The 16,803-nt window shown below is 35.3% G+C and overlaps 1 protein-coding gene across 1 annotated transcript; it reads left to right on the top strand.

The window, feature by feature from the left end:
• The first annotated feature begins 51 nt into the window (after nucleotides 1-51).
• LOC128220635 (mannose-6-phosphate isomerase-like) lies at nucleotides 52-15,887 on the top strand. The gene is made up of 9 exons (XM_052929112.1): nucleotides 52-142; nucleotides 2,775-2,902; nucleotides 3,316-3,510; nucleotides 3,819-3,960; nucleotides 4,755-4,940; nucleotides 5,519-5,568; nucleotides 5,937-6,060; nucleotides 8,503-8,714; nucleotides 9,893-15,887. Exons 1-9 carry the CDS (start codon nucleotides 124-126, stop codon nucleotides 10,094-10,096), a joined length of 1,260 nt encoding a protein of 419 aa, XP_052785072.1. The 5' UTR covers nucleotides 52-123; the 3' UTR covers nucleotides 10,097-15,887.
• The last annotated feature ends 916 nt before the right edge of the window (nucleotides 15,888-16,803 follow it).

The following is a 16,803-nucleotide window of genomic DNA, read 5'->3' as shown; positions in this document are numbered from 1 at the left end:
TTATTTACAAAATTAATTCCAGAAGCATAATTTTAGTAATTAATTTTTCAGTTATGAACGATTTTGTTGAAATATTGAGATATTATATTTCACGAAACCACGCAAACAGTTTCATGTAAAGTTATGGCTGCCACGAACGGAGGTGAGTTTGAAAGCGTAAAAACTTTCAATCTGAAGCATAAAATCACGATTTATCGCACGAATCATGTTTACAAAGTTTAAATAAAACGTTCTTGTACTGTTGAGACGAAGGTGAACGCCACTGTGATATTGCAAATGTACTTTGACCATTGAAATAAATTTGTAAACAAATGAAAAAGGTTACAAACAACTAATTTGTACCTAGATGTGAAATATTTCATAAGATAGGATATTTTGAGTCACCAATTACCCCATAGTGCTACATTTTAAATTTTATATTATATACATATATTTCACAAAACAGTATCTGTCCTTGCCTTAATTTTTTTTTTAATTTGGACTTGTCCGAAACAGTATTTACTTGTCCTGGGCTTCAGGCAACCCAGTTACGACAAAGACTGCAGTATTTGAAAAAACTAAATAATGGTATACACTGGGGTTTCTCTTGATTTTTTTTACCCTATATCAGGGTTCCCGCTGGCGATCGCCATTGTCGCCATTTGCGACAAAATCGCAAAAGTGGCAACAACTTTTCAAATTTGGCGAATTTATGGCGACAGCGATTTTTTTCTAAAATATTTTCTTAAAATGACGTAAGTGGTGACCATGCGGCCTGCATGATAATCGATTCTGTCACTGTCATAAATCAAGCGCATCTGCTGGTGCGACAACAAAAATTAATCCGATAATTAGGGCAAGCAGTCACGGCCCAGTCAACACCTCGCTAATTATTGCAGAATTTTATTGCTTTCACGGATAAACAATGACATCCTTTAACTGTTATGTCTCTTATTAGCAAACAATTTTAATATTTAGCTCAACAGCCTTGTTGTTGCGTAATTATCGTGTTAGTTTTAAATATGCAAATCATAGAATTTTATGTTGTCGGAAAGTCACGTGATATGCAAATTTCGTAATGACGTTTACGCGCTAAAAATATACTTGCTTTCGGTTTTGTCGCACTTTGTAATTGCTATAAATGCAGCATTCTAAGAGTTCAAAAAGACTAACAGAAATCAAATAAATAGGATTAAACCCCATTTGATAAGGCTTCTAATATGTTGGCTGGAGTAAAGAGTAGGTAGACAAATTTTTATTAGGAAAGTTATGGCCCTAGTTTGACAATGTATATTTCTTTGAGTTTCCATTTATTTTAAATTTATCTCATAATTTCACAAATGTATTCTTTTATTGTATGCAGGCATTAGACTGAAATCAACATATTGATGTTTATGTCACATTTTTTGCAATATTTTTTTATTTATGTACTAGTCCATATACAATGAATTTTGTCAACAGAATAACAATTTGCTATTAATATCTTGTGCTTCATGTACAACAAAATGTTATGATTTGCACGACAATGTGCTAATTAAATGCAATTTAAGGCTCTTAAAATGCTTAAACCCCATGAGCTTCAGGGGGCTTTGCCCCCTTGGCCCCCACAAGGGCGCTGCCCTGGACCCGTAAGGGGGCCTATCGCGGCCCCCTTAACCCCCCGCGAAAAAGTGGCGACAACTTTTTAGAACCCAGGGGGAACCCTGTATATATAATCTATTGACACAGGGTTATAACAATGTTTGCGTTAACCTGAATACGGGTTTGCGAAGCTAAATACATAGGTTAAAGTACCCCTATCAACCCAAAAACAAATATCACACGATGTAAATCCTTAAAATAAAATCATATATTCACATTGCATGGGCATTTAAAACTATAGCAATAAGGCGTTATAAACCAATTTTTCACACAGCACTGTTAATTTTATTAATCAGCAATAATATGTGATGGCAGTCATCATCGAATAAAATTGCTTGATACTTCCGTTGTGCTCAGAAATCAAATGGCCATTTAATTACCATATTAACAAATCTGATGATTGACTTTAACCAGTTTTAGTGGTGAATTCCATTCATAGTCAACGAATAAAGTGACTAGAATTAAAACTTTTGAATCGTAATTGAACTGGATATTTATTTTAGTACAACATTACACAACAGGGTTTTTACTGAGGTAAAGATGATGTCCAATAAGAATAACAAAAAACAAAACACTTTGCTTCTCAAACAACAACTTTCTTTTAAACTGTGACGTCAGTTTGTACTGACCTTTTTTTCTGGTGAAATCAAATTAATGCCACGCTTTTCTCATGAAGATTAAGATGGGAAATGTAGTACTGTATTCAAATAAATATTAATTTATACAAAATGAGTAATAAAGTAAAACATGCTAGAAAATTGCCAGTAAGGAAATTATTTTTGCCAAATATTTTGTTTACAAACATGCAGAGTGATAAATTTCCTCCACAGTTTTGTTAAGTTGTTGTTAAGTATTTGATATTACTGTAGCAAAAGCCACATCTATAGCATGCTATTTTATACTACAGTAGCAAAAGCCACATCTATAGCATGCCTTTTTTATACTACAGTAGCAAAAGCCACATGTATAGCATGCTATTTTATATCTATAGCACTTCTTTATACATAAAAGCCATTGTTTAAAAATCTGGCTGTTCCAAATTTAATCTAGTGTATCATATAAAAAATATCACATTTCAAAAAGGGCCATGCCCGCATTTACAAAAAGGAGAAAAATGTGACCTCACACCCACAATGTCAACAGACCTATTTCAGTTTTTGAGCTGAATTGTGCCTACCAGAACTATGCCTGGGGGAAAGTGGGGTCCAGCAGTGAAGTTGCCAAGCTGCTGAAGAGTGGTAATGCCTCAGTCAGCATCGAGGAACAAACTCCATATGCAGAGGTATGATGTTACTGTTGTTAGATATTTAACATGAACGTTTAGTATCTTAGGTATGTTCTGTTGTATAAATTGACTATAAAGCCAGATTGATACTTCTTCTAGATGTTTACTTTTGCTGTTGGAGCTCAATATCTCTATTATACAATTTATAATAATGTTTAATAAGTATACCCAACTATATTGATCAGTCTTCCTGAATATATACGGTAACAGTAACAATGTCAAAGAATAGAACGTTTTTCATTTGCATCTCAACAAGGAAAGAAGTACTTTTTACCATACAATTAGAGTCTAGACTCTAGCTAAGCAAGATTTATATCATATTAATTTCTTCAACTGTCTTCACAATGAAGCTTAGAAAGTTACGTATACCGGGTAAACTACTCTCAAGTATCTATGAAACTTTCCAACAGCTGTGGATGGGAACCCACCCCAGTGCTCCTTCAACTATCCCCATGGCGGATGGACAGTCGTTGGCAGACTGGGTACAGGGAAACCCTGATGGTCTTGGTAAACCAGTCAGGGAGAGGTTTGGCGGGGCGTTACCTTTCTTGTTCAAAGTGCTCTCAGTTCAGAAATCTTTGTCCATTCAGGCCCACCCCAGCAAGGTAAACTGTGTGTGAATCTCTTTGATGTACAAAGTCATGTCTTTGTTTACAAATATCATTGTTAGACTTGAAGATTTCAAAAATCCTTGTATTTGTTTTGTTCACAACTTGTCTAGGTTTCATTAAACACTTTACATTGTGAACTGTATGAACTATATTCATTAAATTGGCTGCATGATGACAACATGGGAGAGACAGTTGACTACATATAAAAAATCTGTCACAATATGTTGAAAAAACATAAATGCAAAGTACTGTGTAAGTTAAGGCATGGTATAATTGCAACAATAACTTTACTCTTTAAACAGGCTCATGCAGAAGAACTTCACAAGAGGGATCCCACGAACTATAGGGACCCCAACCACAAGCCTGAGATGGCTATAGCACTCACAAACTTCACCGGACTGTGTGGCTTCAGACCTATACAGGAGATTGTGGCCTTTGTTGACAGTAAGTTTGCCAAACTTCATTGAAAGACAGTGAACTTAGAATGTATTGCATTTAACCACGTTCTCTAGTTATTGGTAGATTTTTATGGTCTTCATAATAGAAATATCTATGTATCTATCTTGTTATGTTTTAATTTTAAGGGGACTAGATACCAAATGGCCAAAAAATTGGTAAATACAGTATTTCCTCAAAATAAGCCTAGAATTGTAAATGCGAGCTTAAATCATATCTGAATATGAGCGCAGATATATATACTGTCACTTTTTTTTAAACTTACTGGGATTTAGGTGGTAGGCAACTCTGGTAAATTTCGAATTGGAAAAAGGTGCAAAAAACTTTGAAAGGTTCATGTGTTGTAAGTGATGTGATAAATCAGTTATGGAAGTAAGATTCAATACGATGTCAATATGTCAGTTTTTGACGACTTTCTTTTGTCATTGCAACTGTATATTCTGGTGTCTTTGGTTTCTATCTAGTATTTGGTTCACATGCAAAGACATTAAGTATTTAAAGATAAGAATGTTATTTTCAAGATTATATGGAATGGGTTTTTGCTTGTCTATTGCAAAATGAAACATGTAGGTTATGGTTCAACACTGTTATTGATATCAAATTTAAATATTGAATTCAATACAAAGATCGGCAAACTTAAAACTTTCATAGTTTTTGTAATAAATTAAAAATAATAAAACTGTCATAGTTTTCGTAAAAAAATTAAAAATAATACAAAAACCAGCAATCTTAAAACTTTCATAATTTTTGTAAGAAATTAAAAATACTATACAATGTTCCAGACATCAGCCAGTTGCAGACGGTGATAGGAGCTGACAAGACTGCTGGCTTGATGTCGGCGGGTAGCAGTGACAACCCTGATGTGGTAAGGGAGGCAATCGCGGAGGCGTTTGGAGCCCTCATGAGGCAAAATAAGGACATAGTGAAAACACAGTTGTCTGCCTTGGTAGCCTGGGTCAAAGAGCTGGGTATGTCTTTAATAAATTTAATAATGCTATTATATATTAAGTATAAGCTATTAAGTATATTTTTTTCTTAAAAGCTTAAAATAATTTCATGTTGTTCTGATTTTTTGCTTTACTATAGTTAAATGCAAACTATTTTGTTCTGTGAAATTAAAATTTATTATATTTCATCTTTAGTTTCTGTAAAAACTGATAATTGTACACAAACAAGGATCAAGTTTACTCATTTGTACAATCTTTTTATGTCTTCTGCAAAGTAGTGGTTACCGGTAACTTTGTCAGGCTATAATGCAGTCCACTTCACAGTTCCGTTTACCATTAACTTTCGAAAGACTTCGTGTAAGGTATTCAAGCTTGGTATTCACATTGGTCATGGTCGATATATGACCCCTATTAATTTGATGTCACCAAGTTAAAGATCAAAGTCTGACAAGCAACACATCTGTTCTCATAACTTTAGTTACGTTTTCACAATTCTTTTTTGACTCTTCACTAAGGGAGTCTGCTTTTTTTATCACTCTGTGAAATGAATTTCAATCTTACACCTAAATTGAACAATTATCCTCTCATTATTTGTTTAGAGGCAGTGGGCAAGGATACCAGCCATTATGTTGGGGACATCTTGTTGAAGGTAGTAGATTATACAATCTTAAATACTTTTGAAAACATTTTTTTAAAGCATTTAGATCATAATGGTTATGATACAAATAAATTGAAATGAAAGAAGAATTATTGCTCTTCTCGACTTCTATCATTCTAACTATCGAAAAATATTATATTTTGTCTGCCAGTTTTTATTACGGTACAAATTGACAATATTTATCATTTGCTTCAGAACGCCAAAAGAATGTCTGACATATGCCAATATTGTTGTTCTTGAGACTGTATTGATGAAGTTGCATGTTTGTTGTATTTGAATTGTAATCACAAGTTTTTGTGAAATACATGCGCACATGAGATAATCTCTTTACATTGGCCGTTCATAATATACTTTAACAGCTGGACCGAGAGTTTCCGGGAGATGTTGGTGGGTTTTCTGTCTTCTTCCTGAACGTGATCCACCTGAAGAAAGGGGAGGCGATCTTTCTGGAAGCTAACCTGCCCCATGCCTACCTGTCTGGGGGTAGGGGATTTTGTTTTGTTTTTCTTAAGAAAACCCTTATTTTTTAACTGTTGCTCGTCTGTTATGGTTTTTTTTTTAAAGCGACACTCATATTTAAAATGAATACATACATATTGGTGCTTTTAATTATTCGGTATTTCCACCACAGTCAGTGTTGTGGACTTTTACTCATTTAGGAATTGTTTCCTTTTCTTTCCGCTGCCACCATCCAATATATCATTGGAAAAACAATTAAAACCATTAAGTGTCTAACATTTTATTTCTACACACATACACAAAGTCTTGATTAATATTTACAGTTTAAAAATACAACTATTTAATTAAGTCCAAAAGTCATTCTCTAATTTCTACTTAGTCTCTCTTCTCATCTCAACTCAATTCCAACTCCCCCTTTCCTCCGAAAGGCTCGGTTTATATATCTTGTTTAAAACACAGTGGCCGAAGAAATGCGGACAGTACTACATAATAGTGGCCCCGAGAAAAGCGGACACTCTGGCCGAAGAAAGCCGGACACTATGGCCGAAGAAAGCCGGACAATGGCCGAAGAAAGCCAGCCACTATCATATAATACTGCATAACATTGACTGAGGCCACTGAATACACAAATGCATGATTAATATTCTCTCTAGAGACCTGGGAAGGATAAGAGTGGCAGGAAGTAGACATTACAGCTACTACTCAGAAGCTTATACTGATAATTTAGATAACACCATCTGTGCATAATAATTTCTCCCAACAGAAATGCTAATTAAAAGAAAACTTCACTTTTCAGTGTTTTACTAAACATTTTATAGATATAAAATTGCCACAATATGTATAACAAACATAAATTTTGAGTGATAAATCTTTAACTACTTTCTAATTAATGCATTTTAATATGGAAAATATTAATTACTGATAACCATGTAATTAATAGCTGAAAAAAAACAAATGTTAAATGACTGGTGGCTTTTAAAAGATTTACAGTGATCAACTATCGTCTCATAAGGTAGAAATACCATGTTTTCTGCACCTTTCTTTCAAATTAAACATGGTAATCCTTCAGAAGAACCATTGTTTTCAATATTTATTCATCCTTTCCATAGAATTAAACAATTGTAATAATTATGGTACTGCTTATTTGGGAGTTAGAATGCATCTTCAAAAATGTGTTGTTTGAGTGGTTGGCAGCAGCAATGTCAGGGCTGTTTGCAGTGTGTGAAAATATGCATCTGAAAAAACATTTCAAGATATTTCTATGAAGCATAATGACCATGTTTTCATTGACAATACATGTAAGTATAGCAGCGCCTAAACCTCTGGCTAAAATAAATGTTAAGGCACTGAAAAAAGGGTGAGTTCTGACATATGGGGCCTGTTTTAGTAAAGAATTTTAAATGTAAATTCTATAATTTATATCTGCATAAACTTCAAAAATGGCAATACATTGATTTTTAGCTCGACTATTCGAAGAATAATGAGAGCTATACTACTCACCCGTCGGCGTCACACCATGGTTAAGGTTTTGCATGTAAGCACACATAGGTTAATATCTCAGCAACTACTTGATGTATTGCATTGATACTTCATAAAATGGTACTCAATCATCCAACCTACTTAATTAACCAAGTTAGATAACTCTAGTTTGCATTTAATGCAAATAATTGCCCTTTATTATTCGACTTTGAAATTCTGGTTAAGGTTTTGTGTGCAAGCACACATAGGTTAATATCTCAGCAACTACTTGATGTATTGCATTGAGACTTTATACAATGGTATTCAACCACCCAACCTACTTGAATAACCAAGTTAGATAACTGTATTTTGCAAATAATGGCCCTTTATCAGTCATCATAATTAGACTTTTGGATGAACAAGCCAGAATTCTTGTTTTATTGCATGGAATCATATTTATGAATAAGCCCTGCTAATTTCGACCACTGCTTTATTATTAGACTTAGAAATTCTGGTTAAAATTTTGCATATAACCACATTTTTGTTAATATCTCAGCACATCATGTATTGCATTGAAATTTAATCCAACAGTGATCCATGCATGTTTCGCCAAAACTTTTCAATCCTTACACTGAAAAGCGGTGGAATAGTCGACAGCTCTTGTTTATTTCTTCAACTCAGTATTAATTTTTCATAATGATAAAAGTTCAGCTCACTCAAATATGTGGGAAAATAAGATCATTTCAATTTATGCTTAAAATAGACTAAGATCTTTACTGAAACAGCTCTCTGGTTGCTGATGTCATGTTTACTGGAAATAAGATGAAATTATACCTCTTTACTTAAAATGTCATTCAAGCCTTTTAACATTAAGGTATGAAAACTTTATAATTTGACACTTAATGTAATTTGTTGCAGTTTTAATGATGAAGAATTATACATGTTAGCATATTTTCACAGTCTATAAAGAAACAGTTTGTTATATGTGTACCAATCCTACATTTTCAGACTGTATGGAATGCATGGCGTGTTCTGACAATGTTGTACGGGCCGGGCTCACACCAAAATTCATTGACACTGAGACGCTGCTTCAAATGTTGAACTACACGGGCAAGCCAGCTGAGGACAACAAATATCAGCCGAGTGTGTTCAAGGAGAATGGTGTTACAATACGAAGGTTTACCCCACCTATCGCAGATTTTTCTGTCACTGAAATACTGGTAAACTGTATTCCATTACAATCTTTACTTAAATATTTTATAAAAATCACATTACATTTTCATACATGCCATATTTTCTGGAGACCATTCAGGGGGATTTGTTCAGAAAGGCTGAAAATTCAGGGGGATTTTGGTATTATTCAGAGGGAATTTTTTAGCAGGTTTAAGTTGGCGAAATTTCAAAGCATTTTTAGACGCAAGTACGAAAAAATGTATTTACATATATTTTGCTATGAAAACCATAACATTTTCATTATACAGAATTATTTTTTGTCATGATTTATCATATTCTTATGATACACTGTCATGTCATACTGTAATACTGTAAATTAAATTTACCTTTCTCCAAAGCCTTTTAAAAAATTATGCTCAATACTATCAGCTATGATGACATTCAGGCACTAAGAGAATGGAATGAATATTATTAATTTCTTCCTTTTCCAAAAAAGTAATATTTCTTTGCCTTTGATCATTACTTCAAATTAATTGATCACTTGATGTTAAGGTTTCCATTTGGCATTTATCAAACCTTTTTTAAATAGTTAGTTCACCCTTGCGGATTTGTTTTTTTACATTCAGTCTTACTCACATACTGTGGTTTCACTTTGTAAAATATCTAAAAAATAAAAAAATAATTCAGATGGATTTTTCCCCCCACCCGGGTATATGGCATATATGCATTTTTACTATCTGTATCACTCTTGTGGAAGACTGGTAATTTAATGCATATTTATCTTAAAACATCTTAAAACAAAGTTAGGAAATGAGGCCCATACATGTACATGTACCATGAAGTTAGGAAATGAGGCCCATACATGTACATGTACCATGAAGTTAGGAATTGAGGCCCATACATGTACATGTACCATGAAGTTAGGAAATGAGGCCCATACATGTACATGTACCATGAAGTTAGGAAATGAGGCCCATACATGTACATGTACCATGAAGTTAGGAAATGAGGCCCATACATGTACATGTACCATGAAGTTTTACACTGTAACATTTTGTTGATTGCTTTGCGAAAAAAACAACATGTACATGTATTATTTAAATTTCAGTAGCTTGTTTTGTTGGAGAGAAAATAGCTATGATTTATGTAGGTGATGTCATTGATTTGTGATTGCCACGTACATGTAATAGGTTGCTAATGCTAATATGTATATTCCTGCCTTCAGGTGGATGCAGCTCAGACTTCCTTCAATCTTCAAACAATGGACAGTGCAAGTATAATCATCTGTATAGCAGGAAGTGGAACATTGAATGGTGGGATCAAGGTGCATCGTGGGTCTGTTCTTTTTATAGCAGCCAATGAAAGTGTGACTTGTACAACTGAAGGAGCCAATGAGATGTTGTTATACAGAGCTCATGCTGGAGTTTAAAGCCATAAACATGTTTAAATCTGTTGTATCAGACAATTTTTGGCGAAGTTGAAACCCTTTATTTGAAAAAAAAAACAGTCGCAATCAGAATAATTTGAACTATCAAATTTGGTTTACATATTAACAGAGGCAAAACGAACATGTACATGCATAGCAAGGCCCATAACTCTTGCTTTAATAATCACTAAGTTATGCCCCTTGTTTGATTGACAAAAAAACAACAAGATGAGCCGACTGTCAGTGTTCACTGAGTGGCACTCCTGTTGTGTATTTATTTTTTGTTATGACTTTTTATACGCCCATCTTACGATGGCTGTATTATGGGAACACCCATGGCGGGCGGGCGGGCGGGCGGGCGGGCGGCTCCACAATGTTGTCCGCTCTCTAACTTGAACATTTCTCATCCAATTTCCACCAAACTTCATGAAAGTGTTTGTTGGTGAAATATCTAGGTCAAGTTCGATAACCAGCCAAATCGCTCTAGGCACTCCAGAGTTATGGCCGCCTGAATTTGTCAAAATTGGGCGGGCGGCGGGCGGGCGGCTCCACAATGTTGTCCGCTCTCTAACTTGAACATTTCTCATCCAATTTCCACCAAACTTCATGAAAGTGTTTGTTGGTGAAATATCTAGGTCAACTTCGATAACCAGCCAAATCGCTTTAGGCACTCCAGAGTTATGGCCCCCTGAATTTGTCAAAATTGGCCATTTTAGCTTTGTCCGCTCTCTAACTTGAACATTTCTCATCCAATTTCCACCAAACTTCATGAAAGTGTTTGTTGGTGAAATATCTAGGTCAAGTTCGATAACCAGCCTAATCGCTATAGGCACTCCAGAGTTATGGCCCCCTGAATTTATCAAAATTGGCCATATTAGCTTTGTCTACTCTCTCTAAAACAGTTTTTATCCGAATTTCACCAAACTTGCTACTATAAATGTTTGTTGGTATATATTCTTGGCAAAGTTCTATAACCAGCCAGGCTCTTCAGGATTATGGCCCTTGAATTGGTCAAAATTTGCCATTTTTGCTTTGTCCACTGTCTAATTTGAACAGTTATCATCTGATCTTCACCAAACTTGCTGAAAATATTTGTTGGTAAAATAAATCGGTCAAGTATGATAATCAGCCAAATGCCTATGAAAATTATAGACATTTTAGCACCTTTTGACTCGAAACCCTCGAATTAAAATAAAAAATTTCTACTGTTAATGCCATATTGTGCCAAATCATTTGCTTCTTGAAAAGCTTGCTTCTCAAAGGGCCAATGTGACAGTAAGTTGTCTTAGAATCCAAGAAATTATTGATGGGCGTATTTTGTGAGTGTCACTCTTGTTAGGATTGTTTTGTTACTTTGTGCCAATTTGGCATGTGTTTGGTTTGGCCTATTTTTCAACTTACAATGTAGTTCAATAAAAAAACCTTGCCCCTATCTATTAAAATGAGATATTTGTAAGATTTTTTGCAATATTTATTGTATTTATTTTCCAATTTGTCAAGACATTTTTGAGAGCATTCTCTTTTCATTTTATTTTGCGAGTTTCACAAGTTAAAACTTTTTTACTGTTGTAAAGATTGTCTTTGCATTGACATTTGCATCAAAAACAGTAGGAAGTACCTTTTAATTAATGTAGCTAACATTGGAAAAGATGTGTAAGCTCCTATACCCTGCTTTTGGCATGAATCCCTCCGAATCAAATAGACCCCCCGGCTATGTTTCGGGAATGACTCTGATCCACTGTTGGAGCCCCTGAATTAAATTTGTTTTCTTTATTCCAAGAACAAAATAATGATTTACATGTAAATAATGTTTTATATTTGATAACTATTAAACGTAATAACAAAAAACACACTATTAAACGTACCCATAAATAAATCAATCTATAACTCATTAAATGCTTCTGCTGATTAGCTTTATAGAAATGTGTCATGATAGCTTACTTCTCTTAATTACAGAAATAAGTTTTTAATGCATACATATACATTCCAATCATCTTGTATGTGGTATACAAGTTTTATTTATAATATTATAAACTGGAGTTTGATTTAAAATAATATTTCTCGGTTATGAAAGTGTAATCAAACAAGCTACAACGCCAACCTGTAGCTCTGTATCAGCTTCAGGACAATTAAAGTAATCTACATTAAAACTGTTACTATTAAATGGATCATTAATAATTAAGGCAGTTCAGAAGAGAAACCATTAGTGCTTTATGGAAGACCTCAAGTGGGTCCTTCTTTCTGCCTGACTAAACACTTGATGTATGCCTTGTCAATAAATGAATCATGCATCTGCCTTTAGAGAGTGTATTTTATGTGCACTGCAAGAATTGTTGATGATGTGTTTTAAATATCCACATTTGTTTTGAAAAGTCATTGTGGCATCTGTATTAGCTTGAAGAAATTTTTAGTGCTTTTTAGCTCACCTGTCACATAATGACAAGGTGAGCTTTTGTGATCACAATTTGTCCGGCGTCCGTCCGTTGTCCGTCCGTCGTCCGTCCGTCGTCCATCCGTCCGTCCGTAAACTTTTACTTTAAACGACATCTCCTCATAAACCGCTCAGCCAATTTCATCCAAACTTCACAGGAATGTTCCTTGGGTGGTCCCCTTTAACAATTGTTCAAAGAATTGAATTCCATGCAGAACTCTGGTTGCCATGGCAACGGAAAGGAAAAACTTAAAAAGTCTTCTTCTCCAAAACCACAAGGCCTAGAGCCTTAATATTTGATATATAGCATCATCTAGTGGTCCTCTACCAAAATTGTTAAAACTATCCGCCTGTGGTCAAAAATGGCCCCGCCCCGGTGGTCACTTGTTTTACATAGACTTATATAGGGAAAACTTTAAAAATCTTCTTCTCAAAAACCACAAGGCCTAGAACCTTGAAAATTGGTATGTGTCATCATGTAGTGGTCCTCTACAAAATTTGTTCAAATTATTCTCCTGGGGTCAAAAATGGCCCCGCCCCAGGGGTCACTAGTTTTATTACATAGTGTTATATAGTAAATCTTTAAAAATCTTCTTCTCTGAAACTGTAAGGCCCAGGGCTTAGATATTTGGTATACAGCATACCAGATTTGTTCAAATTATTGCCACAGGGTCAAAATTGACCCCGCCTAGGGGGTCCTTGTTTTTACGTAGTGTTATATAGTAAATCTTTAAAAATATTCTTCTCCAGAACCGTAAGGCCAGAAGCTTAGATATTTGGTATACAACATCATCTTGTGGACCTCTATCAAAGTTGTTCAAATTATTGCCACAGGGTCAAAATTGGCCCCGCCCTGAAAGTTATTTGTTTTTATATAGTCTTATATAATAAAACTTTAAAAATCCTCTTCTCCAAAATATAAGACCTAGAGCTTTCATATTTGGTATATAGTGTTACCTAGTGGACCTACACCAAAGGTATTCAAATTATTGTCCCGGGGTCAAATTGGCCTTGCTCAGGGGTCATTTGTTTTTACATTGTCTTGTCACTTAAACATCTTTTCCTCTGAAAGTAAAGGTCAGAATGACTCCATTCTTGATATGTAGCATCCTTACATGGTCCTCTCTCAACTTTGTTCAAATGGTTTTGTTTGGCCCCTTTTAGGGGTCACCAGAGCAAAAAATAGAAAAACCTTTAAACAACTTGATCTTATTAACTGCTTGATGGATCTTCAAGTCTGAAGCATCCTAGCATGGGCCTCTGTCAGGTCTTTTCAAATAATTTTGTTTGGCCCCTTTTAAGGGCCACCAGAGCTAAAATTAGTAAAAAAAAACATTTTCTTTGCATGAACCCCTTGATAGATCTTCAGCAAATTTGGTTTGAAGTGTCCTTGCATGGACCTCTCTTAAATTTGTTCACATAATTTTGTTTGGCCCCTTTTAGCTAAAAATAGAGTAAAAAACGATTATTCTTGTGAACCTCTTGTTAGAGTTTAAGGCAGATTATTGATTTTATTGGATGGTGCAATGTTTGTTGTTTGTGTATCTATACTAAGAGTTATTTTAGTGTGCAAGTAATTGAACATAGTTTTGTCAGTGTGCAGGCAAATGAACAAGTCCTGTCAGTGTGCAGGCAACTGAAAAAAAGTCCTGTCAGTGTGCAGGCATCTGTATCAAGTGCTGTCAGTGTGCAGTCAATTATCAAGTCCTGTCAGTGTGCGGGCAACTGAACAAAGTCCTGTCAGTGTGCAGGTATGAGAATCAAACTCTTGTCAGTGTGCAGTCAATCATCAAGTCCTTTCAGTGTGCAGGAAACTGTGACAAGACCTGTCAGTGTGCAGGGAACTCTGACAAGTCCTGTCAGTGATTATCCTGACAACATGTTTGACCAGTATGTTTTTCAATATTCTTTGAGAACAAATATCAAGCTATATTGAATACAAAGGTTAAACTCTTTTACTCAGGTGAGCGATTTAGGGCCACCATGGCCCTCTTGTTTAAATTTGTACATGTATTTAATAATGAAATAAGAGTAGATAATTAAACAAGATAATGTCCCTAGATTAACCTAAGAATTAAATATCAAGATAAATTCAGTGAAGTGTTCGGATTTGCGAAATAAAAACTTATTCTTGAAATTAAATGAATTTATTAATATGTACATGTAATTAATTTTGAAGTCAGTTTTTTATGTCTGCTACAAAGTGTGGCAGACGCATGTGGATTTCTTTGTCCGGTGTCGTACTTTTGTTTCTGATCAATATCATTGATCAGTAGCATCAACGACTTTGTGTAGAATCTTCAAACTTAGTATGCACCTTAGTCATGGTCAGAAGATGGCCATTATTGATTGTTGGGTCAATAGGTCAAATGTGAAGGTCATGGACACCTTTACTAGAAAATTAAAGTGTGCTCCTAACAGGCGACATATCTGATTTGTTAAATTTGACTTTATTTACCATATTGATGTCCTCACTTATAAATACTAAAGCTGCATTTTTTCTGTTTCGGAGTTTTTACATCACTAAAATGATAGTGGCGAGCCGCATCCAACTGCAAAATACTGAGTAAATTGTCCAATGAGAAAATAGTGTTGTATCATGTGATCAAAATGTAGAGCAATGATTGGACATCTCACAGAGAAGCAAATGTGCAGAAATTGTAACTACAAAAATTGTTACTTTTTGTTAAAAAATGTGAGATCAGATCACCAAGATTTAATACCAAAAACGTTGCTACTGAAAACATGGGATTTTCTAGTTTCAATATCAGGAAGTGAGGCCATCAAAATATTTGCAATCTAAATAGTTGAGCTTAGCCTTGTATCAAAGTATTAGTTGACATGCATGCATACCTGGATAGTATTGTACCTTGTTCCTCCATCATTTTATTTATTTGTAATTTCTAATTTCATGACATTTGTTTTGCTTGCTACATATATATGGGTTAGCGTAACAATTTTGTTTTATTGTTAATCATATTTTACAGTGTATTTAATCTATTAAAATGTTTCACTTTTTGCTTTTTACATTTTGTTGCCTATCACAGACTGAAGCATTTATTTGCTGTTGTTTTTATACACATGTATGCTGGAATAAGGTTGGAGTGGTTGTTTATTTTCTTTGTTATAGTGATATTTACACTAAAGATTCAAATCCGTGTTATACAGTGGTTTTTACAATGAAATATACACATATCTGTATTATCCACTTTACATATCTATATTCTATATATAACTAACATTTTCCATAAAATTTTAATCTGAAATCCAGTTAAATGTGGTGCTAATAAACGGATTTATTACGCTCACGTCCGTGTTCATGTATGTACAATTACTTTCTATGAATAATACTTTTGAGTACTGTTACTTGTTTTTTTTTTTATTTTGGTATTGATTCACCTAATGGAATATCTTCTGTTTTGGACAAAACACGAAAAGAAGTATAGTGATGTCGTTGTGGTCGGGGTTGGTCGTATGGTCGGCGATGGTGGCGTTGTCTGCAGTGATGACGTTGTCGGCGCTGGTGACGTTGGCGTCGTCATCGCTGGTGACGTGGTCGGCGTCGTCATCGCTGGGGACATGGGTGGCGTGATCAGCGTCGGCAGCGCTGGTGACATGGTCGGCGCGGGTGGCGTGGTCGGCGCTGGTGGCATTGTATGGACGTAGCCTTATTGCTAATACTGTGATGTCAGACACAACTAAATAACCCTTAAAGAAAGTAGCAAATATACTTTATATGTTCAAACTAATTTTAACACAAACACTGACCCTTTAACGTTTATCATCTTAATAAAACGCACGCGCGTTTGCATCGGTTTTCGGCTCTCTTATGTTTTACTGTGACAACATGTATAGGTTCATCGTTAATTCTACAATTAAGAATTGCAACGAAAAATGAAAAAAAAATATCGAGCCAAATGTTTTGAAATGTATTTGAGTATTAAGCAAAGCATAGAAACAACCGTTATTCACCAGTCAATGGTAACCACGCCCCCCCCCCCCTTCCAACGTCCGGGGAATAGCGCGGACTTTGACTTTTGTTCCAGCCAAGCCCGGGTAAAGTCCCCGCCCTGCAGAGATGGCATATTGGTAAAATCCCCGCCAAATGCCCCCGCACCCCAGGGAACCTGGGTAAGACCCATTCCCCGCTATTTTTAGCTTGAAGACGAAATCACCGCATTCACCCGGCATTGCGGGGCCACTGGAATGTAAAAACACCGCCCATTTCCCCGACTATCCCCGGTACAACCCCGGACATGGGGGGCGTGGTTACAACTGA

Source organism: Mya arenaria, chromosome 15, assembly GCF_026914265.1.
Source record: "Mya arenaria isolate MELC-2E11 chromosome 15, ASM2691426v1".
In the NCBI taxonomy this organism is placed as follows: domain Eukaryota; kingdom Metazoa; phylum Mollusca; class Bivalvia; order Myida; family Myidae; genus Mya; species Mya arenaria.
Note: the sequence above shows the minus strand (reverse complement) of the source record. Positions and strands in the feature narration are given on the sequence as shown.

What these genes read in the sequence shown, in the direction of transcription:
- LOC128220635 (XM_052929112.1), top strand. An exon ending in GATTGTGGCCTTTGTTGACA is followed by an intron (nt 3,961 to 4,754) that starts GTAAGTTTGCCA and finishes ACAATGTTCCAG; the next exon opens with ACATCAGCCAGTTGCAGACG. An exon ending in TTGGGGACATCTTGTTGAAG is followed by an intron (nt 5,569 to 5,936) that starts GTAGTAGATTAT and finishes ATACTTTAACAG; the next exon opens with CTGGACCGAGAGTTTCCGGG.